This window comes from Octopus sinensis, linkage group LG16 (genome assembly GCF_006345805.1).
Source record: "Octopus sinensis linkage group LG16, ASM634580v1, whole genome shotgun sequence".
NCBI lineage: Eukaryota > Metazoa > Mollusca > Cephalopoda > Octopoda > Octopodidae > Octopus > Octopus sinensis.
In genome coordinates this window covers 32,875,604-32,901,705 of record NC_043012.1, presented here as the reverse complement: position 1 = coordinate 32,901,705, position 26,102 = coordinate 32,875,604, and the positions used below count along the sequence as shown (strand labels likewise).

General features: G+C 38.1%; 1 protein-coding gene across 8 annotated transcripts in view; it reads right to left on the bottom strand.

Annotated features, from left to right (window-relative positions):
- Positions 1-20,919: 20,919 nt before the first annotated feature.
- LOC115220420 (KH homology domain-containing protein 4) overlaps positions 20,920-26,102 on the bottom strand; it is a 113,831-nt gene continuing 108,648 nt past the window's right edge. For 7 of the 8 annotated variants that reach the window (XM_036509973.1, XM_036509971.1, XM_029790542.2 and 4 more), the window contains one exon: positions 20,920-25,246. In XM_036509973.1, the coding sequence (XP_036365866.1) occupies positions 24,570-25,246 (677 nt within the window). In that variant the 3' untranslated portion in view covers positions 20,920-24,569. The remainder of the gene's footprint in view (positions 25,247-26,102) is intronic. The other variant, XR_003882527.2, reaches the window with a different exon arrangement.

The following is a 26,102-nucleotide window of genomic DNA, read 5'->3' as shown; positions in this document are numbered from 1 at the left end:
CATTCACATCAACAGGGCAGCTGGGGACGATGACAGTACATGCAAGATGCACAACAGAAGTTTTGAAACTTTCTTCAGGAGATATATTTATTAGTTTCAAAGAAGTAGAAAGCTCTAATCTCCTTCAAAGTTGGCTTCTCTGACTTGAATGCACTTGTAGTACTCCAACCACTTCGTGAAGGTTCCCTATGGGAGTCCTCCAAAGTGAAAATGTCGAGGACCTTGGTCACATCTTCCATTTTCTTCTTTAATTTGGGGGAATAAACATACGTCACAGGGAACAAGGTCAGGACTGTAAGGAGGGTAAGGAACAGTTTTGATGCCCACTTCTGTGAAGTAGTTTGGTTACAAGGATGCAATCATGGATTGGTGCATGTCTGGCTTTTTGTGACGAATTCTCTCAAAACCTCCACAAAGTACTCTTTATCGAACGTCTGGCCGTAGGCAACCCAGCGGACGTAAATGATTCCCTTGCTGTCAAAAAATGGGATCATCATGAACTTCCTGGTGGACTTGCTGTGCCTGGCGCCTTGTATTCGGCTCTTACGAGTTAATCCATAAGCATTCTGGAGCATTTCATAAGTATCTGTAGTGTTTTTGCCCAGTCAAAAAATTTTATTGCACAACGATCTTCCATATTGTCTTTTATGTCCCGACTGCATTCTGCAAATTAGTCGGTTGTGACAAGCAGTGTTTAGTAATGTGTGCTCAAAGTAATGTTTCAATCAAGAAAAGCAAAACTTGGCAGACAGTCATAACTGCTTCTCCAAAATTTCTGGAATGCATCTCGTACATTTATTTTCTTGTCTTTTCCAATCAACGATATCCGTCCCTGTTATGTTTGCATTTGGAGGAAGATTTGATGGGGATGTTCCACTAATATTCTTCATCTTCATGTTTATTTATATATTCAATATTAGGGTGTATTCTCTAGATTTATCTCAAAACACTTTTTTTATAGCATTGTATGTCGTTTTAACGACAACGCCATGTTGCATCACGAAATGATGACATATTTGAACATGCTAATCACAGGTGTGATATCTTCCACAAAAACCTAATGTGGTGTTAGTAGTGTTATGGGCTGTGATGGAGCTATGTGGTGTTGGTGGAGGGGATTGCAGATGAGGTGGACGGAAGTAAGGCTTGCAGGGACCGGAGAGACAGGCAGACGACATGCGTGGGCAGGAAGCACGTGGGCTCAGTTCGAGCAGAGACAGAAGATGTGTTTAATTCGTGAGAGTGACCGCTGGTTTCGCCAAGGTCAACAGGTAAGGCCTTTTGTATTTCTTTCTCCCGTTTACTTCTTTTTCTGTTGTCCTTTTCCTCCATCACACTACATATCTCAAAACACTTTTTTATGGCATTGTATGTCGTTTTAACGACAACGCCATGTTGCATCACCAAGTGATGACATATTTGAACATACTAATCACAAAAACCTAACATAATCGGCATTTTTGGTTGCATTTTGGGGATCCACTGTCTTTTTTTTAATTTCTTATTATTTATTTATTTTTGTAACAATCTTTTGCTCTTGGAATGCAAATGCATGGCTTTCGAAGTGTGATTTGTTGTAGCGATCACAAGTCCGAGTAAAAGCTGCACTTCATGTTGATATTGATGTCATCTTCAGGTCTGCATAGTTTATTGTTTGGGTGTGGCTGAACGTTTTTAGGCCCAGGCCATCTTTAAGGTATTTTAGTCCGGTTGTTTTTGACTGCACATTTTGTCAACATCCTGAAAATAGTACTTGTCCGATCCATCTCTTGTGTTTTTATATGGAACCGAAAACAAATGAATTACGCACGACTTATAACTTTTAGTTTTTGGAATTTTCAGAAAATGTTTGCGAATAATGTATACCAAAAGAAAGAAAACAAGGTAAAATTACAGAGTAACATGTTACGCTGTAATTTTACCGAAAATAAGTGTAGGGTTGCATGATTTAAAGCCTATTTAGCTGTTATTTTTAGCACACCTCACAATCACCTCGATGACAAAAAAAAATCAAGTGAACAACACGTATTTTGTTGTTTAAAGCATTCAATATGCATTTTATTCAATAAACAGCACATTACAAACGAAATCTTTCTCAAAATAAGAAACTTCTGATCAATCTTCCCAGGAGCAACAACCTTAACTGGACGACAGAGCAGGTCCTCCGCCCATACTTCCCTAACATAGCTGTTATAATGAACAGCCGTGCAATGGCCCATCCGCAGTTCTTCAACACAAAACTTGACTGAAGTCAATTCCTGAACCCATGAGTAAACAACGACCAGTCTTCTCGATTGTTCTAGAATAAAACCTCTTCCCTCTATTAAAACCGTTTGATGAGTGCAAACAGCCAACGGATCTCCGTCGTCATGGACATTGCGCAGGTGACTGGATTTTATTTTGGACCGACCGCATATTATACAATAGCTTTCTATAATTTCAAAGCAGTTTTCCTCTCTCCCAGTCAACAGTTATTAATATTGTTCATTGTAAATAGCCAACACCAAATACTCTATGTCTGGCAATAAGTTTGCTTCAATTATCATTCATGCAGCCGACCAACTGACCAGCTCAATATGAAGGACGACGTATGTCTGGGTTATCAACATGCTTTTTATCTAACTAAATTTGGAAGCTAAATTTTAAAATATTCAAATCTCCCGGACTATTTATAACAGAATATAAGTTTATATAATTAAGATTCAACAATGACATTTTTTAGACGTCAAATATTCTTTCATCCTCTGCAATTCCATCATGGAATCTTTGTTTTTTATGTTCTGTATGCAGTATACGAAGTTTAACATTTTTTAGTTACAAAGAAATTATTTTAAAAATCTGTCGGTCAAAGCGAAAAGATCTATTTCATATTAGTTTAACATCTTTGAGCCATTTCAATGGTTTCATTCTTAATCTGAATTGAGATTCTATTTATTTTCCATTTTTTTCCATATTTTTCAAAACACCAAATCAAATGAGCAACTATGGCTACATCTAGACTATTTTTCTGTAAAAATATGGATAAACTGAAAGCACTGTCCAACACTTTATTTCAGAATTTAAAAAAAACAACTAAGAATTCCAAGGCACTGTTTCCATTACTTCACCATCTAGAATTTTTGTAGAGCAATTTCTGCTACTGGTAAGCCATGCAAGACTGTCTCAGTTGCTGACTTTCTGGGTATTCATCTAGTATCACAAATTTTCTTTACAGTCTGTGTGGAAAACGTTCTTGTTTGTTTTAGTACTTAATGATAAAGTAAGATGTCAGATAAAAAAAAAATAATAATAAAAAGATATAGGTGCAGGCGTGGCTGTGCATTAAGGAGCTTACTTCTGAACTACGTGGTTAGGGGTTCAGTCCCACTGCGTGACACTTTGGGCAAGTATCTTCTACTATAGCCTCAGGCCGACCAAAACCTTGTGAGTGAATTTGGTAAACAGAAACTGAAGGAAACCTGCTGTGTGTGTGTTTGTGTGTGTGTGTGTGTGTGTGTCCGCCTTCTCTTGACAACTGATACTGGTGTGTTTATGTCCCAGAAACTTAGCGGTTCAGCAAAAGGAGAACAATAGAATAAGTTCCTGCTTAAAAAAAAGTATTGGGTTGATTCATTCGACTGAAAATTCTACATGGTGGTGCCCCAGGATGGCTGCAGTCTAATGACTGAAACAAGTTAAGATAGCAGATAAAACATGAGACACTTTCAAGAGTCATTCCACACAAAAAAAAAAACCATCTTGGTTCAAGTATAAAAGCTTACAGCCTCAATTTAAATCGCATTTAAATTATTTGCACATCAGAGTATAATGAATATGTCGGGAGATCCGATATTTCATCTAAGATCGCGCTTGCTCTATCATAACAAATAGCTGTGGCACAAAGTGATGAGCTAACTTAAGTTTTTGATTGCAGGAAAAAGAATGCTGGAAAATCTTCTGCTCATTTGCTGGGTTGTATAAATCATTTTGGTACTACTAGCGAACAGTGGTCCCGGTACACGCACTCGCGCATCCGCGCTAGCTAGTCGTGATTAGTCGATCCTACAACGACTACCTAGCAAAGTAAATAAAACACAAAATAAATAATTTTTTACACAAAGTAAATAATTTTTGTTAAACAAAGTAAATGAAACACAAAAACACAAAGTAAATATTTTTAAAACAAAGTAAATAACAAAAACACAAAGTAAGGATCGACTAGTCATGACTAGCTAGCGCGAGTACGCGAGTGCGCGCACCGGGACCACTGTTTTCAAGTAGTATCAATCATTTTACTGCATCACTGCGTAATTGTAACTTAACGCAAGAATAAAGAAAATTAATCAGTTCTATTTATATGAACAGTCAACAGTTATTGCATGCCAAGCCAGCTTCATTTCAGCCATTATTATCTTTGATAAAAACGGGACGGTACCACGTCGTTTTGGAAGTCGGGTTTGAGGTACGGGTTTAGATTATTCACTAATGTTGTTCCCATAATGCATCATTTTTAGCAAAAACCTTAATTACAATTTTTTTTAAAAATCACTACCTTCGAAATTGGGAACGAGGACGAGAATGGAAGGTTCTGTGAGAGGGTCCTTCGTCTGTGGCCCCGGTTTGCTGTCTTCAGATGCCATCTGAAGAGCAAGATGTGGTTGGAGAGGAAGACCCTGCCACCGAGAGAATATGAGAAACGATGGAAGGATGTGACGAGAAAGGTGGGTGCTAGTAACCCAGCTTAATCATTTGATAGTTGCTGGGCCTTTTAGGCTGCTGGTTTCGATCTTTTTAACTTTTATTTGTTTTCGTTCTATGTTTTATTCTTTAAAAAAATGTTCTAGCTTAAAGGATAATTAATGATTGCACAATATATTTTTTAGCAAATTTTTAAAACGATATTCATGCGAACTCGTGTAAACATTTTTTGTTCTTGTTTGTCCTGTTATGTACCCATCTTTGTAAGGTCGTCTTTGATCATAATAAAGATTCTCCTTTGTAATTGGGAACTTAAACTTGATACTCGTTTGACCACGGAATGCTAATTTATATTTATAATACAAGTTAGAATCACCCCATTTTCTCCATTTTTTCATTTCGTTTTTATAAAGTCAGTCAAAACAATTTTGACTAAATTGAATGAATAAACATTTGATTAGGAAAAGATCTTTCTTCCCTTTTTGTAATTTTTCTTTCATATTTTTCCAATTTCATAAAAGTTTTGCAGCAGCCCCTGAATCGAAAGTAGGCATTAGCAAGTCGTTAGAGCAGTGGTTCCCAAGGATCTTTTCGATCCCACAACCACAAACCTACACAACTTTCTGCAGCAAATATCAAAACAACTGTATTTCACAAATAAAAGTTAACCCAATCAACCCATTATTTTTTAAAATTTTTATATCCATTACCTCATTTCAGCCACCCCATTATCACCCCACTTTTCAATGCTCTGCCGAGTCTTTCTCCCCTCCTGGGGAGTCACTTTGGGAACCACTGCGTTAGAGTTACGACCCTAATTCTATGGACGCCGACTCCATCCTTTCGGCGTCGATAAATTTAGTACCAGTTACACACTGGTGTCGATATAATCGACTTAATCCGTCTGTCTGTCCTTGTTTGTCTCCTCTGTGTTTAGCCCCTTGTGGGTAGTAAAGAAATAGAAATAGGTATTTCGTCTGCTGTTACGTTCTGAGTTCAAATTCCGCAGAGGTCGACTTTGCCTTTCATCCTTTTGGCGTCGATAAATTAAGTACCAGTTACGCACTGGGGTCGATATAAGAACACTCTTTCAAAAATGAGAAGCGAGAATGTTTTTGAAAACTATTTCAGCGAAATATCCTCTGCTGACTTTGTGAAAACGCCTAACACTTTGTTCCAAGAATACACCACTGTACTTGAGACATACAACAACTACTGAAGAAGGTGCTCGCTCTGTCACCGATGACTGGTATCGGCAATTTTTCAACATCATTGATGTTGTCGAAAATGAACTCATTTTTTCTTTTACTTGTTTCAGTCATTTGACTGCGGCCATACTGGAGCACCGCCTTTAGTAGAGCAATTCGACCCCGGGACTTATTCTTTGTAAGCCCAGTACTTATTCTATCGGTCCCTTTTGCCGAATCGCTAAGTAACGGGGACGTAAACACACCAGCATCGGTTGTCAAGCAATGCTAGGGGGACAAACACAGACACACAAACACACACACATATATATATATATATATATATATATATATATATATATATATATATATATATATATATATATACATATATACGACAGGCTTCTTTCAGTTTCCGTCTACCAAATCCACTCACAAGGCATTGGTCGGCCCGGGGCTATAGCAGAAGACACTTGCCCAAGATGCCATGCAGTGGGACTGAACCCGGAACCATGTGGTTGGTTAGCAAGCTACTTACCACACAGCCACTCCTGAATCACCACTTTCAGCAAGAAGGAATGTGCATATGCTCTGAGCGAGAGGATTTGCAGTTATAGGCAGTCAGCTGTGGGACGTTTGCACTTGCAAATACATACCTGCCTTTTTCATTTTACTTAACCCTCACTGTCATCACAAACCAAACTCCTTATTTGCCTGTGGACGGGAAAAGAAGCTTTGCCCAAACAACTGAATGATATTTTTGAAAAACGGAGAGCTTCTGATGCTGTTATTCGTTCTAACAAGTGTTGATGCTAATGCAGCTTATTCTGTCTCGTACGTATGGAAAAGCGATTCAAATTATTTAAAAAAAATTTCTACCTTCGTTTTCGCAATGAAACTTTCCATTAGGATGTGCAACGAATTTTCATTTGCACAAGCTTTTATGCACATGCATTATGGCACAGTGTGTTAGACAGTGCTGTGTCATTGTGGTATGGAGCTAGGTCGTCAAACTGCGAAGTGCGCTGAACATTCTCTCGCTTGCAGCTTATCCTGTCTTTGCACCAATCGTGAGAACGTTCAATGCACTTCGCCATTTGAAGACCTGGTTCCATACTACAATGATGCAGCACTGCCTAACACACTGTGCCATAAGGCATGTGCATAAAAACTTGTGCAAGAAAAACACTTTACACATATTCATGGAAAGTTTCATTGTCAAAATGATCAAGCGTACAAAATGTTTTGGAAAAATTTGAAGTATTTTACATATGTATGAGAGTAGATTGAAAAGTTTACAGCCTGATAATGAAGGAGAGATGTGAGAGCTGAGGAATCTTGTTTGCAGTAATTTCAAGACTTCTTATTAATAACTGCATTATTTCTTTCCAAGTAAACTGGCATCTGATTATTCAGAGAAACGTCAAATGTAACTGTTAGCAACTTCTCTTAAAAATCGACAAAATTTGGCATCGTGTCGTAATCAGATACATGCAGGAAAAGGGTTTAGCTCTTAAGGACATTCATACTGATATGGCTGATACATTAGAGGATGACGCTCCAGCTTTATCAACAGTGCAAAAGTGGGCAGCTGGATTTAGTAGAAGAAGAGAGAGTCTTGAGAAGATCCATGGTCTGGACATCTTGCAGCTGCAACTGCCGAGGAAAACATTGATCGTGTTCACCACATGGTGATGGATGACAAGCGATTGACTTCAAAGCAATTAGTCAATGTAATTAGCATATCCCGTGAGAGAGTGGAGAATATTCTGCACAATGAACTTAGCATGATAAAGGTTTCTACTTGCTGGGTGTCACGTCTTCTGACACTTGATCAAAAGTGCACCAGGTTGATCATATTACGGGAATATCCGACATTGTTTGAAGCAGATCCAGCTTATTTCCTTGAACGTTTCGTAACTTAGGATGTGTGTTGGCTTCATCGTTTTGAACCAGAAACAAAGAGGCAATCCATTCAGCAGAAACACTCCTCTTCATCTAAAGAAGGAAAGATCGTTTCATCTGCAGGGAAGGTCATGACATCAGTTTTCTGGAATGCAAAAGGCATTGTGTTTATTGACTATCTTCAAAATGACCACACCATCAAGGAAGAGTTCTATGCCAACTTTCTAAGGCAGTTACGAAAGGCTATCAAGACCAAACGGCCAGAAAAACTGGTGAAGGTCTTGCTTCATTAGGACAATGCTTTCAGCACACAAGTCCTTGGTTTCCATGGTTGCTGTGCGTGACTGGCTTTGAACTCCATCTGTTTCCCAACATGAAAAAACACTTGGCCCTGATGATGACGTCTTATCTGCTACTCATGATGTTTTTGACCAACAGGATAGCTTCAATGCAATCCAAGCACTGATGGAAGTGTGTGTGAAGAGGAATTATGTTAAAAAATGAACTTCATTTTGGTCACATTCCATGAGAGTGTCTTGCTCAGCCTATGAACATTTCAGCTGGCCCTCATAATAATAAAAATTATTATTATACTTGTATTTGTATTAATATTAACATTGAAAAAAATTCAATTTTTTCGTAAAAACATTTGCACCTCTGAAGCAAATTTTGTTCCTGAGCCACTGTACACACACTTGAGCTGATTCTTTTCAGTTTCCCACTATCAAATCTATTCACAAAGCTTTGGTCGGCCCAGGGCTATAGCACCTGAAGGTGAAGCACAGTGGAACAGAACCTGAAACTTTGTGAAAGGAAAGCGCTTTTATTAACCACACATCCATGCGTGCACCTCTGTCTGTTTAGAAATTATTTTCGTGTATAAAAATATGCCTTCTGCATTTTTGGTTTTATTTTTTTTCCGAAAAAAAAAACCCCAGAAAAAAAATGTCTGTCGGAATGTATCATCTGACCTCGTAACACGAAAATCAATAGAAAAGTAAATTTCGCAGTTTAATATTTTATATTACGGCAAGATCTTCAGGAATGCATCGCTTCTTTAACAGGAGGGATTCCTGTATTTATTTAAAGACCGAAAATGTTTGATAACGAATCTAAATCAATGGCTGGCATTGTTCAGGACTGTGATTAAATTTTTTTTTTTAATTTCTAGTTGAGTAAAAGACATTGAGATTTCTGTTCCTTTTCATATTCGTCTTCTCACATTTTCATTCATCTCTTTCTTCTTCCTACTTCTTTTCATTTAGCCTTCTTCCCTTTCATTTATTTCTTCGTTTTCTGTCACTTTTTTTCCGATTTATTTGTACAAAATCTTTATATCGCTCTAACCCCTGTAATCACCAATACTTGATTTTCCATATTTTTCGTCTCTCGATATCCCATTTTCCACTTAGAAAACTTGAGTCTTACATACAAAGTTTCTTTTTTTCTCCTACTATCCTTTTAACATCTTTGTTCCTTTCTGTTGAGTTTACTGCTTTCCCCTCTTTTACTGCGTCTTTATTATGTTATCAACTTTCACAACGAAATCCACACGAAAATCGTTTGATCTAAGCACAAAGAATTACATAAAAACTAATGCAGTGATTTGCTTTCCTTACCAGAACAATTGATTTGAAGGAATGACTTCAACAATGTCGAGAAGAAGATATCAAAAGCAAGCCGTTGCTGCTTTCCTTTTATCAATAGCTTTAAACACGAGCTGGATAAAGAAAAGAATATATTCTTGTTGACTTCAATTATTGCCTTTTATCAGTTTCTCACTGCAACTGCTGTTGTTGCTACTTCTTCGTCTGCTACGACTATGACAACAGCAACGTTCACTTCCCCACCATCTTCTGTGACTTCAGCAGTCATCGCAACTACTTTCATCACTGTTATTTATTGCTGTCAACTTTGCTCATGCTTTACAATCAACCGTAATGTAAGGTTGTCTTAATTTTCCAGTTGAGTTAGGCAAGTAGGAGGGTCATGCGTCTTGTCACAAATTGCGTGTGTGTGTGTTTTTATACGTGTACGCGCGGATGCTTGTGTGAATATGTATGCCTGTCAATACTTCTTTTGTCTTTTGTTCCAGTCATTGCATTGCAGCCCATGCTGGGGCACTGGCTTGAAGAGTTTCATCGAATAAATCGACCCAGTTCTATTCCGTCAGTCTCTCTTTACTGAACCGCTATATAAAGGAGATGTAAATAAACCAACACCGATTGTGAAGCAGTGGTGCAGGACAAACACACATGCACACACACAGGCGACTTTCAATTTGCACCTCCAAATCTACTAACAAGGCCAAACGTACAGTACAAGATACTTGCCCAATGTGCCACGTAGTGGGAGTGAATCCAAAGCCATGTGGCTGAAAAGCAAATTTCTTAACCACACAGTCACACCCACTCCTATATTGATAACATTTTAAGAACATAATAATCTATATAACCAAACTTATGCAAATATATGTAGACATAGAAACATTTTGTGGTATAACCCTCCACACAGCATGACGTGGCATCAAACATCACAAGACGATTTCTGAAATTTATAGAACCTACTTTCTACTCTCACATATTTTCCTTGGCCCAATTTCATGGAAGACTGGAAGTGAATAATTGCTTGTATGATGGTGGTGTTTGCTTACAACCATTATATGACATCAAGTGAAGGGTTCACAAAAGTCACACAAACTCTCTCTCTCACACACATACACACACACGTATATTTTACAATAGGCTTTTGTTCCTATGGTGATGTATGGCCCACTATTTAATCTTTACAATACTCAAGATGTTTGGGAGTGCTAGACCACCATCAGCTTCAAATTTAGAGCTCCTAAAACATTACTCCTAAATAGGAGTATAAGTCTGTCCTTAGAAGTTTAAATCTTAATGCAGAGTTTTCTTCAATGGCAATAAATGCTATTGAAAGCTTTATTTTTCAAATGGCTTTATCTATCTCATCCACAATGTAATATCTTTATGATATTCACTACACTATACATCTACACTACACTATACCATGCTAGCATGGGTTGGACGGTTCGACTGGGCCCAGTCTGATCTGGCAGTGTTTCTACAGCTGGATGCTCTTCCTAACGCCACAATGACTTGGAATTCTGCAGGAAATGCTTCATCTTCTTTGATACCTGCACTTGCTGCCAAACAAGTTCTTTAAAACATAACAACACTTAGAATAACTCTTATTACCTGAAAACCAGCCCTAACCATATTAAAATGTTCCATCTCTGCCATTTGTCTCCCTTAAAATAGACTGCATCCAAAATAGATTTTGCCTTATCACAAATGAAATATTTTACTGGTTCAAATCTCACACCCTTAATAAAGTTAATAGCTCCTTCATTTATTCATCTAAATTACCACAAGAATGTATAAATTGTATTGCATTTATTTTGGCAGTTTGCAATATTGGCTTTTTTTTGCATTCTTCTTGATTGTTGTAAAATCAAGGCAGTTTGAGTTGATTGATCAAAATTGTGTCTGTGATTAATATGAACAACTTGGGCAGGTTTCAAACTGGCATTAACAATCAGTGTAAGTGAAATTGGCATAAAACCAGAGCAACCCCTGTGTGTGTGATTATTTGTTATGGCACTATGGTGGTGATGGTCTTGGATGGCAGTGAGGGCTTTAGGCTGTGTTCTTGGTTTGTGATATGAAGGATGTTCATGTCATCCGCTGGTATCATTGGAGATGGTGAAATGGTGTTAATGAAAATACATATGAACACACACACACACAAGGATGGAAATGTATACATACATACATACCTATACATACATACATATGTATATACACATGCACACACATATATATATATACAAACACATACATACATACATACAGGTAATACAGTTCTATATTTACATTTGACGGATATTTGTCCCCATCTTGTTTGTTGTTAACACAACATTTCACTAATATACCCTCCTGCCTTTATCAGGTGTCTTGGAAAAATTTCGAACCTGGGTTCTCATTCCTAAGGTATTTTTCGATGTTGTTGTTGTTGTTGCTGCTGCTGCTCTTCTTCTTCTTCTCATCATCATCATTATTCAGGTCACTGTCTGGAATCAAACTTGGAATCTTGGGGTTAGTAGCCTGCACTCTTAATCACTGTCATGGGCCCATGGGCATACGACGTAGTGATTAAGAGCATGGGCTACTAACCCCAAGATTCTGAATTTGATTCCAGGCAGTGACTTGAATAATAATAAGAACAACATTGAAAAATACCTTAGGAATGAGGACCCAGGTTTGAAATTTCTCCAAGACACCTGATGAAGGCCGGAAGGTATATCAGCTGAAACGTTGTGTTAACAACAAATAAGATGAGGACAAATATTGGTCAAATGTAAATAATGTAAATACATACAGGTCTCTTTCAGTTTCTGTCCAGCAAATTTCTTACTACACAGCCATGCCTGCAGTGATGGACAAAAACACCTCCAAAATTATGTCATTCCACAAATAACTTTTGTAGCATTTTTTGCTTTGCCCCCTTTATAAATTAAGAGTGTAGAAACAGTTGACTATTTATGGTTGGTTAAAAGAGCTTGTTTCTAATTGAAATTTCTTGTGAAAGGAAATATTCTTCTGAAGAGATATTCTCTCTGTTCATTTTTATCTCATGATTGCTCAGCTCATTACTGTCAAATACAACAGCACAAATACGCCTAACACATCAATCCTCGGCCTCCTCCTCCTCCTCCTCATCATCATCATCACCACCACCATCACCATCATCATTATTATTATTTAACATCCATTTTCCATGCTGGCATGAGTTGGAAGACTTGAGAGGAACTTGCAAGGTGGGAGGCTGCACCAAGTTCCATAGTCTGTTTCAGCTTGGTTTCTATGGCTGCATGGCCCTTCCTAATGCCAACCACTTTACAGAGTGTACTGGGTGCTTTTTATGCGGCTTTTTACATGGCACCAGCACCAGTGCTTTTTTACATGGCACCTTGGTTTTAGAATCTCAATTCTGTTGTGTTTGGCAGGTTTTCTTGAATTCAATAAGGTGCCACACATCTTAGTCCTGTCATCTCCTTTGTAAGGTTCAGCAATACTGCATTCTGTGTCTTCCTTGGTCTCCCTCTTCCACAACTTCCCACCCTTTAATCCACAATACGTCATATCTGCTTACTTCACTGCACTTTATCAACAAATGAAATGTGTGTTGTGCAGTCAAAAGCTGTCGACTGGATTTCTCTTATGTTTTTGCTTTTGTTTAGCTCTGATCCAGCAGATCTCTCCATCAGACATCCCAGCCATGACAAAATAATCAGTTTTTTTCATGTCTATAACTACTTTGTGTGTTTATTAGTGTGTCCTCCCTTTTCCAAGATGCTAGGATGTTGTTATTTGAGGGAGATTTGGCTACTATTTCTAACACATTGAATAATTGCATAGAAGAGACTTTTTCTGTTTTTTATTGAACTACAAACTGTTCAATTTTCCATTCAAGTCAGTTTTCTGAAGCCCCCGACTCACCAATCGAAATCTGATCGGCTTTTATGTGTAAACCGTTCTTAATACTTCTGTGTAGTACTAGCAAGGCTGCTAACGGTGATGGATTTTAAAGCATTAATGTATCGATAAGAGGTGACCTGCTGTTAGTATTGGTTTATACAAGTTATAACTACTATGATCTTGAAGTAGTCCATTCATTGATTAATAGCAGGAAAAGTTGCATCGTGTTATAGTCATATAACGTTTGCCTGTAGGAATGCTTCAAAAGGGTTAAATATCATGTTGCGTGAAATTATCACCAAATTTTCAAATCGAGTGAATTTATATAAAGACATGTATATGTGGCTTACACACACACACACACACACACACAAATAAATGTGCCTGTCTATTTATTAGCAATTGAAGGAAGTGTCAGATGGTTAGATGGATGGAAATGAACGATAAAACATGAAAGAAAAATATGAAACAAGTTTAGTTCCAGGCCATTTGCATTAAATTGTTCCAGCAAACAGAAAAGCTGTGATATTGTTTCTTTCATTTTATCTGCTGTCTATAAACACCCCACTTCTCATTCTAAAGCAACATTTCCATTATTGCTTCTACTCCTCTTCTTATCGAATCAATATTCTAGCTATTATTTGCCACTGCTGTTACAACTAAAGTATTTTTGTATTGTATCATCGACTGTTTCACTCTGATGCATGCTGTGAAGTTAAGTTCGTAGTAACTTGAATCTATGACCTAATTTTACATTACTAACTAAATAACTAAGTTATTAGCTAAATAATTACAGCTATTTCTCATTTCTAATGTTACTAATGTCATACAGGAATGTATAAATGTTGCTAGTCCCCATTTCTGGCACTGCCTGTGAAGTCAGTAGGATTTAAGAGTTCTGTTATAGGTATTCAATGGAATCATTGGTATTCCACTGAATACCAATGATGACAAAAACTTTTAAGCAATTTAGTACTTTTCCCGACAAATAATGTGAGTTCATGGCTGCTTCCTGCACCAGTTTCGCATAGCCCCAGCCCATCCAAAGTACCTTGGATTGCAGAACGACCTGCTGTGCTAACCTTGGATCGTAGGGTGACCTGCTGTGCTTGAGGAGACTTATTGAGTCAAGTACATCAACATCAAAATAAATATCAAATGGAAATTGTAGTTGTGATACCTGTGCCGGTGGCATGTAAAAAACACCCACTACACTCATGGAGTAGTTGGCGTTAGGAAGGGCATCCAGAAACACTGCCAGATCAGACTGGGCCTGGTGCAACCTCCTGGCTTCCCAGACCCCGGTTGAACCGTCCAACCCATGCTAACATGGAAAACAGACGTTAAACGATGATGATGATATATATATATACACACACACACACAAATGTATGCATGTATGTATACACAATGGCAGCATGTTCTTTTCATTTTGTCATTCAGAAAAAGAGACATGTTAGAATAACGAACAAAATTCTTATATTTTGAAGTTTGTTAGGATCAGATTCCCTTGAAATTTATTTCTTGCTCAAAGACTAATGTCTACAAGTCAAATATTTTACCCTGACAATGTGTAGTTTAGGTCTGAAAACAAAGAGCACACAAAGAAGCAGTTTGAATTTTAGTATGCAGATGGATATTCAGCTAAAAATTTGATGTAGACAGTAGCAGCTAAGTTTTACTAAAGCTACTTCAAGATTTTAACAGATTTATGCTTTCGGAAAGGTTTCAAACTTCAAGTAGGAGCTAAACTGGAACTGTTATGTAAGTATACAGAGAGGAAATCACAATGATGGTTGCACTGGAGACCCCTGTCTTGTCTGGCATGTCAGTTTCCTGGAAACTTTTCAGAACCAGCTCAGAATATCTGCTGTCAGGCATCTACTGAACTCTGAACATCTTGCTTCTCTGGGCATGGACACATCAAAGCTCCAACATCTGGCAACTAAGTAGACACCCACAAGACTCTTATCATCTTTCTAACAACCTTGTGCACCATTTTGAATTCCATATGTCTAACACTTGTGGACATGCTTACAAAATCGAAAAACAACAGAGTATTCATGACCTTTGGAAACACTTTTTCATGCTCCGAATCGCTGTAGTATGGAATAAACTACCAGCATCAGTTGTTAGCTGTCAGGACACTATCATCATCATCATCATCATCATCATCATCATTTAGCGTCCGCTTTCCATGCTAGCATGGGTTGGTCTGTGAAGCCAGAAGGCTGCATCAGGCCCAGTCTGATCTGGCAGTGTTTCTACAGTTGGATGCCCTTCCTAATGCCAACCACTCCGTGAGTGTAGTGGGTGCTTTTTACGTGTCACCGGCACGGGGGCCAGGCGAGGCTGGCAACGGCCACAAATGGATGGTGCTATGTGCCACCGGCACAGGGGCCAGGCGAGGTTGGCAACGGACACGAACGGATGGTGCTTTTATGTGCCACCGGCACGGAGGCCAGTCAGGGCGGCGCTGGCAATGGCCACGATCGGATGGTTCGCTTACTTGTCACGGCACTGGTACCACAGCTGCAATTTCCATTGATGTTGATCGACTTTGATTTTGGTTCTGCTTTCTTATATTGGATTTGATTTGGTTTGATTTTGATTTTCACTTGCCTCAACGGGTCTTCACAAGTGGAGTTTTGTGTCCCAAGAAGGAAAGGTATGTAGGCCACAGGTTATGTTCTCACTAGTCTTGCCGGGTCTTCTCACGCACAGCATACTTTCATAGGTCTCGGTCTCTAGTCATTTCCTTGGTGAGACCTAAAGTTCGAAGGTCGTGCTTCACCACCTCGTCCCAGGTTTTCCTGGGTCTACCTCTTCCACAGGTTCCCTCAACTGCTAGGGTGTGGCACTTTTTCATACAACTATCTTCATCCATTCTCGCCACATGACCATCCCAGCGCAAACGTCTCTCTTGCACACCACAACTGATGCTTCTTAGGTCCAACTTTTCTCTCAAGGTACTTACACTCTGTCGAGTATGAACACTGACATTACACATCCATCGGAGCATACTGGCTTCATTTCTTGCGAGCTTATGCATATCCTCAGCAGTCACAGTCCATGTTTCACTGCCATGTAACATGGCTGTACGTACACATGCATCATACAGTCTGCCTTTTACTCTGAGCGAGAGGCCTTTTGTCACCAGCAGGGGTAAGAGCTCTCTAAACTTTGCCCAGGCTATTCTTACTCTAGCAGTTACACTTTCAGCACACCCACCCTCGCTACTGACTTGGTCACCTAGGTAGCGGAAGCTATCAACTACTTCTAGTTTTTCTCCCTGGAACGTGGTAGAAGTTGGTCTCTTCACATTTTCAGTGTTTATTACTCCTGAGCATCTGCCACAGATAAAAACTATTTTCCTAGTTAGCCTTCCTTTGACATTGCTACACCTCTTATGTGTCCATAGCTTACACTTGGTGCACCTTATAGAGTTTCTACCTACGCCTTTTTTGCAAATCGAGCAGGGCCATCTACCTGAAGTCGTTTGTGATTGGTCTACCTTCCTACTTATTAGGACTTTGGTTTTGGCTAGGTTGATTCTAAGGCCCTTCGATTCTAATCCTTGTTTCCACACCTGAAACTTCTCCTCCAGTTCTGATAGTGACTCAGCAATTAGAGCAAGGTCATCAACATAGAGGAGCTCCCAGGGGCATCCTGTCTTGAATTCCTCCGTTATTGCCTGGAGGACTATGATAAATAGGAGGAGACTGAGGACTGAACCTTGGTGGACCCCAACCTCTACCCGGAATTCTTCACTGTACTCGTTGCCAACCCTCACCTTACTAGCAGCGTCTCTGTACATGGCTCGCACAGCTCTCACTAACCATTCATCTATCCCTAGTTTCCTCATTGACCACCAGATAAGGGATCGGGGGACCCTGTCGAAGGCTTTCTCCATATCAACAAAAGCCAGGTACAGGGGCTTATCTTTGGCTAGATATTTCTCCTGCAGCTGCCTTACCAGGAATATAGCATCAGTTGTACTTTTCCCTGGCATGAACCCAAACTGCATCTCATCTAAGCTAACTCTCTCTCTAATTAGTTGGGCTATAACCCTCTCCGTGACCTTCATTACCTGATCCAGCAGTTTGATACCCCAGTAATTTGTATCTAGAGCGTCACCTTTACCTTTGTAGCAGTTGACTATTATGCTGCTACACCAGTAATTGGGTATGACTCCTTCGTGTATCACCTGGTTAACTATATGGGTGACTAGGCTATAGCCAGCACTACCAGATATTTTGAGCATCTCTGCAGTAATTCCTGATGGGCCAGGGGCTTTCCTTGTTTTCATGCTTGTAATTGCCTTAACTACTAAGGAACTGTCAACTCGGATTGCTGGTCCCTCTGTTGGGTCGACATTCGGCAGACTCTCTTTATCCCATTCATTTTCCTCATTCAGCAACCTTTCATAGTGGCGTCTCCAAACCTCTCTCTTTGCATCCTCATTTAGCGCAAGTGAACCGTCATCCTTGCGAACACATTTCTCTCCTACCACATCACGATTCTCTCTCACACACTGTCTTGTAACACGAAATACCTCAAGTCTTTCATCCTCACGGCGCAGAACATTGGCAAATTTTTTCTTATCTGCTTCCCCTCTGGCTAAATACACCTGCCTCCTAGCTTCCCTTCTGGCAGTCTGATACACTTCCCTGCTTCCAAGCCTGTTTCTTTTGTCTAATAGCCCTGTCAACAATATTGTTCCACCACCACGTTATTTTGGGTCTTGAGGGGACTTTGCACTAGCCACAGATCTGGTCAGCGGCTTTCAGCAGGTTGTCCCTTAGAAGCGTCCAGTTATCTTCTACCCCATGTGTAGCTATACCCCCTTCTATTTCATCAAAGGCTTCAAGTAACATGTCTCTGAATCTGTCCATTTGCAGGGTCTTTAAGCTTCCAGACCCTTCTTCTCCATGTTGGTCGACTTCTAGTCGTCCTCTTAGTCCTGATCCTAAAGTCACTAACTACCAGTCTATGTTGTGGGGTACATTCTTCGCCTGGGAAGGTTTTGGCATTTATAAGCAGCCATCTTTCCCTTTTTCTGGCAAGGATGTAGTCGATTTGGCCAGTATGCCGGCCCGATCGGTAGGTGACCAAGTGGCTTGTCGGTTTCCTGAAGTTAGTGTTGCAAACCATAAGACTATTCGCATCACAGAACTCCAGCAGCCTGGTTCCCTCCTCGTTGCGGGAACCATAACCATAGCCTCCATGGAAGCCCCCAGCATATCGTCCAACATGCCCATTGAAGTCACCAACCACAAAGAGAAGGTCCCTGTCATTCATCAATGAGGTGGTCTGCAGTAGGGTGTCATAGAAACGGTCTTTCTGTCCATCGGGTAGCCCTGGCTGAGGGGCATAGACCGATATAATAGTTGCTAAACTATGATGGAGCACTAATCTAATCTTCAGTATTCTGTCACATACTCTGACTACCTCGATTACCTTATCTACCCATTTTTCGGCCATAAGTATACCCACACCCCCGACCCCGTCAGTATTCCCAGCCCAGAAAATCTTGTACCTCTGTCCTTTACCTGTGAGGAACCTAGCAGAACCTCCTCTCCACCTCACTTCTTGAATACAGCATATATCAACACACCTCCGTTCAAGCAATTCAACGATCTCTCCAGATCTGCCTTTCAGTGTGCCAACGTTGAGGGTGCCAACCCTGAGGGAGTGGGAGGTATTGGCCCTAGTAGCATCATGAACCTGAAAAGAAAACTCGTGTTTGACAGGATTCATAGACAAACAATAAAACTCAAGTTCAAACCGCGTACGCTACACTAAACATATCTTGCAATGAATGACCACTACCTTTTATGGAAGGAGGTGGGGGTGGCGTAAGACTTTGAAGTGTACATGGGAGACAACAAGGATGAGAAAATTTAGGACTTCCTGTAGCGGTGGGGGCGGCGTAAGACTTTGAAGTGTACATGAGAAAATTTAGGACTTCCTGTAACGGTGGAGGGGGTGGGAGGGCGGGTGCCCCTGCGAAAACTAGCAGCCATGTGTGAGCGCCAGTGGGGCTAATCGATAAAATTAGGGGGCCGATGTATAGGATTATATATATATTTAACACAGGACATGAGAGAGACAACAATATATTTGAGAAGAACTAATGAATTATACATAATATATAACACGAGGCGAGGCTGAAATAAACAGAGTAATAGTCGAAAAGTCATAACATAAATAGAGATAAAACAGGGGAAACTAAAGATCAATCAATTGCATAGAAATATTTCTGGTAAATATGGGCTGAATTAAGTTAAAAAGATTGCTTAGCTGGAATTCATTTTCCGAACAAAGTTGACAGCCAGAATTTGAATCGAGAAGTGAGACCGTTATTTCCGGGGCTAGCGTAAAATGCATATGGGGTGGTGGTGAAGGACAGAGATAGAAAGACAACTTTCAAAACTTCCATGCTTCTTGATATTTCCCAACACCGCTCACCTCCACTTCTTTTTTTAAAGACTTATTCACCATTCACTACGTACTCTTCATGCAGTTTTGATTACTTTTTTTTGATGAGTTGCAGTGCATCTCAGCACTGTATACAACAAGTTCATTATTCTTTATAGATGTTTAAGTTGGAACATTACTAACGAAAAGGTTACCAGTTCCTATTCTGTTACTGTGTGTTAGTATTAGCGGCTAAGATCAGTGAACTTCATAGCCTAGTCTATCAAACTACAAACGGATATGACAACATAGCAACAACTCATTGCTGTAAGCAACTAAACTGTGCTTTTGTTTGCTTGTAGCACTGAAGTTCAATACTCTCCTAGGGAATATAATTTGTAGAGTAAGGAGTGGCGGGGGGGGGAGGAGAGAAGAAGAGAATCCTGCCGGAATGATGAGATACACAAATGATAACGTGCACATTTGAATATCTTTAATCATTTACTTGTTTCAGTCGTTAGACTACAGCCATGCCTTGAAGAATCCAAGTACTTGATTTTTTTTGTATTTTCTAAGCCTGGTACTTATTCTATCAGTGTCTTTTGCTGAACCGCTAAGTTACAGGGACGTAAACACACCAACACTGGTTGTCAAGTGGTGGTGGGGGAAAGACACAGGCACATATATATATGTATATATATATATATGTACATATGTACATATATATGATTGGCTTCTTTCAGCTTCTGTCCACCAAACTCACTCACAAGGCTTTGGTTGGCCCAAGACTATACCGGAAGACACTTGACCCAGGTGCCATGCAATAAGACTGATCCCAGAACCATGTGGTTGAGAAGCAAGCTTCTTACCACACAGCCATGTCTATGCCTATTTGTATATTAATAAAATATTTTCTTAATTAGTGTCTTCTCATGCTCCCACCTTTGTTTTTAAATATAATGAGTTTGTTTGGTAAACTAAATTATTTGGACTGACCAAATATGATAACCTAATGGTTAGTAATTGTAGACCATCTTAAAGAATTTCGTTTTGCCTCATTTTCTTCTGAACATACGTTCTGCTGGAGACAAAACCCTTTTCAGGATTCCAATAAAATTTTTACCTTTAACACTCCTCAGCTGATTCAATTATTATCCTTCTAGAAAAAAAAGGCGATAAAGTGTACAGACGTATGTGAAATAAACAACAATAATTAAATGAAGACAATATAGTAGCAATATAACAATTTATTTAAGGATGTGAAGGACACAAATATGACAAATTCTAAACACCAGCAAATATATACAAATATGAAAGAGAATGTTTTACAATTTTCACAATATAGCCCACTTCAATATAACCAAGAAAAGGGCAGGAGAGAGATCACAAACTGTGTCCCAAGTTTTGTTCTCTGCAGGACTGGAACCATTTGTCTTGGTACTTGTAGTACCATTGAGACTTTGTCAAGTATCAGAGCTATTATTATTAATTATTATTATCATCGTTATTATATTGCTGCACATTGTAAGGGAAAGTAATGAACCTCATCACTTCTCTTTTGTGCCTTCATTCAGTTTATTCTCTCTTTCTCTTTTCAATCTTTCTGCATTCAGAAAATTCAACTCCCTTCTAATCATTAAAATACTATATAGGGGGGTAAAATTACAAGAAATACATTAATAGAAAAGGCTTTTTTTTATCCCCCATTATCTGTTGAGGATGGGGAAAAGAGAGAGAGAAAGAGAGAGAATCTTGAAAGCTATCACTGACAAAGTCTCAATTCAGTCCTCTTCAAAGAGACCAAATCACTTTTATTTAGTTAGCAAATATCAACTAACAAACAGGCACACACATGAATTATTATTATTATTATTATTATTATTATAAACAGCTCTATGAATCATCAATCCTCTGAAATGGAGAAAAATAATTTGTATTTATAATATATTTACAGGAATTCTCAGTAAATAATGAGCACCATGATATGTAGTGCAGACAATGCATACATTTTAAGAAATAGGGAGTGTAGCAGGTTAGGGAGGAAGATCAGCGGATAAATACTTCTTATAGAGACATCCTAGTTTAAGGCATCATTTCAAACAGCAAAGTTACTGATTGTACAGCTTTTGCTTTCAAAGGATGGAAATGAGAAAAAAAAAACCAAGCAGGTGGAGGGACAATTTGAAAAAGAGCTTGTTCAAACTATTCATCAAAATAATTAGAGAGAGAGGTTTTTAAAAAGAATCACAAAAACTGTACTCCTCTGCTGCACACCCCACAAAACACTAAATTATAGGAAAGTTTGTGTGTTCTGAGAGATTGTTCTGGCAACAAGCTAGTTGTAAGGTGTTATCTCCAATAATGACAATCTGACATTATCCAACACAGGAAAACACAAAACAGGAATTACAGAAGCATGTGCAATTGGAAATGAAGAGATAGGGAGATGTAGTTGAACCAGTGAAATTAGTTAAGAAAATGTTGGTTTCTCAAGTCCAAGTTCTAAAATTAATCACTGCTGGTAGACAGCATTTAAAAATATATATTTCGTTACAATTCCCCATTCCCAGACACAGAACACCACATATTAATAAGGTTAATATATATATATATACATACGTACATATATATATATATAAAGTTTTTTTCATGTTTTATTTTTTTCTAAGAAAAATATTTTGAATAATATTGGAAAAAGAAAATGTGCAGGAATTTAAATAAATAAATATTTGTATGTGCCAAGTGAATGTAATCAATCATTACAGATAAAATAGATCAGTTATATATAAAAAAAATGGTTCTATGTTTCTACAATAAAAGGGAGACTTTCAAGAATGTAAGATGAAACAAACTGATTATAGAGTGAAATCAATCTACAATAAAGAATTCTTATTATATGTAAGATCATGAATCTAGTCATTACATAAAGTAATAATATTTCTAGGAAACAATTATAAATTCAGTTTGCAGAAGAATTAAGTCTACATTGATGAAAAAAAAAAAAACCTTAATAACGAAAAATTTAATCATTCTCAGTTTAAAACATGAATGATTTAAATCTAAGCAGCAAGTTGAAGGCACAAATAAATTTGAAAATAATTTAATTAAAAAGCAATGCATACATTTTTCTTCTGTTGCAAATGCAAAAGTATTAAATATGACCCTTTCTTTGTCTCACAATCCTTCACATTTTGTAGAGAGGGATCTGATATAATATTAATAAGACAAGAATTTCTAACTATGCATTGGCTAAAAATAACTGTAAAGAAAAAACAAAACAAAACAAATATAGAGTTATATGGAAGACTTTCCCCCTCTCATCTAATAATTTTTGCCATTGTTAAACTATTTCAAGACCAGAATGGCTGGTGCCACTAAAATGTTCATTTAGAATAAAAGTAATTTGAAAATAGCCACAACAATATCTATTTTTGTATGTGCTTTCATTGCAGGGGTCTCCAAGCAACTGTGGTCTTGAAAAGTTTAAAATACTAAGGCTAAAATGATTAAGCAACATTTTCATTACATTTAACAGAGGAACTCGTACATGAGAAGAAGAAATAAATTGAATCAATTTAATCAAAATATTCTGAATTTTCAATTAGAATCACAAATCCAAAATCCCACCCCCTGAATGGATGAAATATCAAGTATATAAAGAATGTGAACCTTTTGAAATTAATGTAATTCAACTGGCTTGCATTTATCACAGGAAGAATCTAAGTTGTTATTTTTTAAAAAATCACTCTTATAGGTACACAAGAAAATTATTCACAAACACTCAATATAATTCTATCATTTTAAAACCAGGAAAAGTCCATATTAGCAGAGAGTGAAAAAGTGATTTATTTCGCCAGAACTAAGGCAAACTTTAAGGTTTGAATTGCAACTCTATGGAGTTCCCCCAAAAAGTAATAATGGGGAAGAAAAGGATTTTATTATGACAGCCCCAAATCAATGTTTCCAGTTCTAAGATTGAATCCCGAAAGCAACCTTTGTCTCCTTAATTAAATATGCAATTAAAGTTAATGACTGTAAACACTGTTTTAAGGTAACTAAAATACAATTGGTGCCATAAATTGTTGAAGACTTGTAAAACACAGCCCAACTTACTATGAATAAAATAGTAAGAAAACAAAATAATTGATTAAAAGTAAATGAAAACAATAAATGTATCACTGAATCTTGGCTTGTCATAACATATTGAAAGAGGACAAATAATGCAATTCAAATCAACAATAGATAAATCATGTTACTCTGTATTTGCTAATGATTTAATAATAGCTGTATAAATAAATCTTCAAATTTTAGAAGCTTTTGGAGAGTTAAAGGTAAAAATGAAAATAAAAATACCTGTCTTAACACGGGAAGGGGGGGAGGGGAGAAAAAGAAAAAAAAAATCACGAATTATCTGTCATTATATGTATAATGTCTATGACAATGTTTTGAGTGTAATAAGTATGTGCATATATGTTAAGTGTGCACATATATGTGAGAGGAAGAGGGACAAAAATAACCCAGTAAGATTATTGAAAGTTGCTAGCCCTGCAATGCTTGATTCACAAAATGTACTCGACATACACTGCTATATATATATAGGATGAAGTGAAATGGAGGAGAAAACATTGAGACCAGTGATGACAAAGGTAATGCTATTTTGATGATTGACAAAATAAAGTTTTTGTCCCTTTTCTGGACAGTTTCTCCCCTATCTGAATTGTTTTCTTACAGTCACGAGAAGAATAAAGCGGGAGAGAAAGGAACAACGATATATTTTGTTCATCAACAACAAAGTGAAAACAGTCACAGACAGCAAATTGATACAATAAAAAAAAAATAATAAATTTGGAAAAAAAAAACCCAACAAAAAAACCACTGTTCAGGCAGGAGACATCCAATAAGACATGCCAGGTGGTGGAGGTGGTTGGAATGGAGGAGCTTGGTTGCTTGGTTGTCCTGAAAACTGCTGTGAAGGGGGTGGTTGGTTAGCAAACTGTTGAAGGTAGCCTTGATTAGCAGCGACAGCTGAAGTGTGTCCATTAAATTGAGGGGGTTGGGGTTGCTGTTGCTGCTGCTGTTGTTGTTGCTGTGGTTGTTGCTGAGGGATATAGGCTGGAGATGTTTGCAACCCAGTTGTAGATGTAGCAAAAGTTGACTGGCTGAGTGGTCGCGGTACACCAAACTGAGAAGCTTGTGTAGACAAAATTTGTTCATATGAGTTCCTATGGTTGTTCTGTTGTGGTTGTGTTGTGGACTGTTTACTAGCAAAGTTTGTTGGACTAGAGCATGGTTGATAAGGTGTTCCATTGTTAGGGTCCGGAGGAGAATACTGTCCATGCTGCAATGGCTGTTGCTGTTGGGATGATGTTGATACTTGCCCTGGCAAGTATTGATCATAATGGTTGGCAGGCAAAGATGGAGGTGGGGGACTGGGCTGCCCTTGGTGAACATAGGCAGCATTTGTAGAACTTGACTGGCTGTAAGGGACAGTCCTCTGTTGCTGTTGTTGTCGACTTGGAGAACTAGAATCATCTTCTTCATCATCAGATCCATATACTGTCAATATAAATAAAATACAAACAAGTTTAAGGCAAAGGTGGACAAGATAATCCTCAACTATTTCATACTGACAAAGTTCTACGAAATTCTCTTGTCTTTTATGAATCATAAACTTTCTTAGCCTAATCTTGATTACATCAATCCAACTATATTCACAGTATTTTCCAAATCAACATACGGCAGAAAAGATTTAGAAAATGGGAATTTTAAAAACTTACTGAAAAATCTTTTCAAAGGGTAAAAGTTAATGAAAAAATCTATAAGAACTAAAACTGAATAAGCCTAACAGCTATTTGTGTATGAAAAAACATTTATTATGTAACTAAGATGAGGAGACAGCATGACAAACGAATATGTATCTGCTGAATACAAGTATACCATTTAAGGGAACAGATATATATTTTGTTTTTGTATTTGGTTTGCAAGGTCCCTAATGTCAACTTGTGCATCTTGGGAGGGTCATTACATCAATAATAAATACACACACTGGTTCAATTTCACTTCTTTATTATTTGTTATTTGGATAACTATTTAACTAAGAAACTAATCAATGGTTTGATTAATCATTCAGTTAATCAATCAATCAGTTATGTTTGCAAAAATCTTTACGACCTCATCTACGACAGGCCCTCCTTACTGTAAAATCCCCTCACTGAGGCTTCATATACCAATAATTTAAGAAGCCATATTTTGATTTTGTAACATTTTAGCTTAGAATTTCAGAGAATGAAAACAAATAGAGAAAAGTGGAAATGAAAGAATTTTGATGAATAAAAATCAAAGCAAACAACTAACTGTTTAACTGACAAGTCAAACAAGCGCTTGTTTAGTTGGATTGATACTTAACCAACTG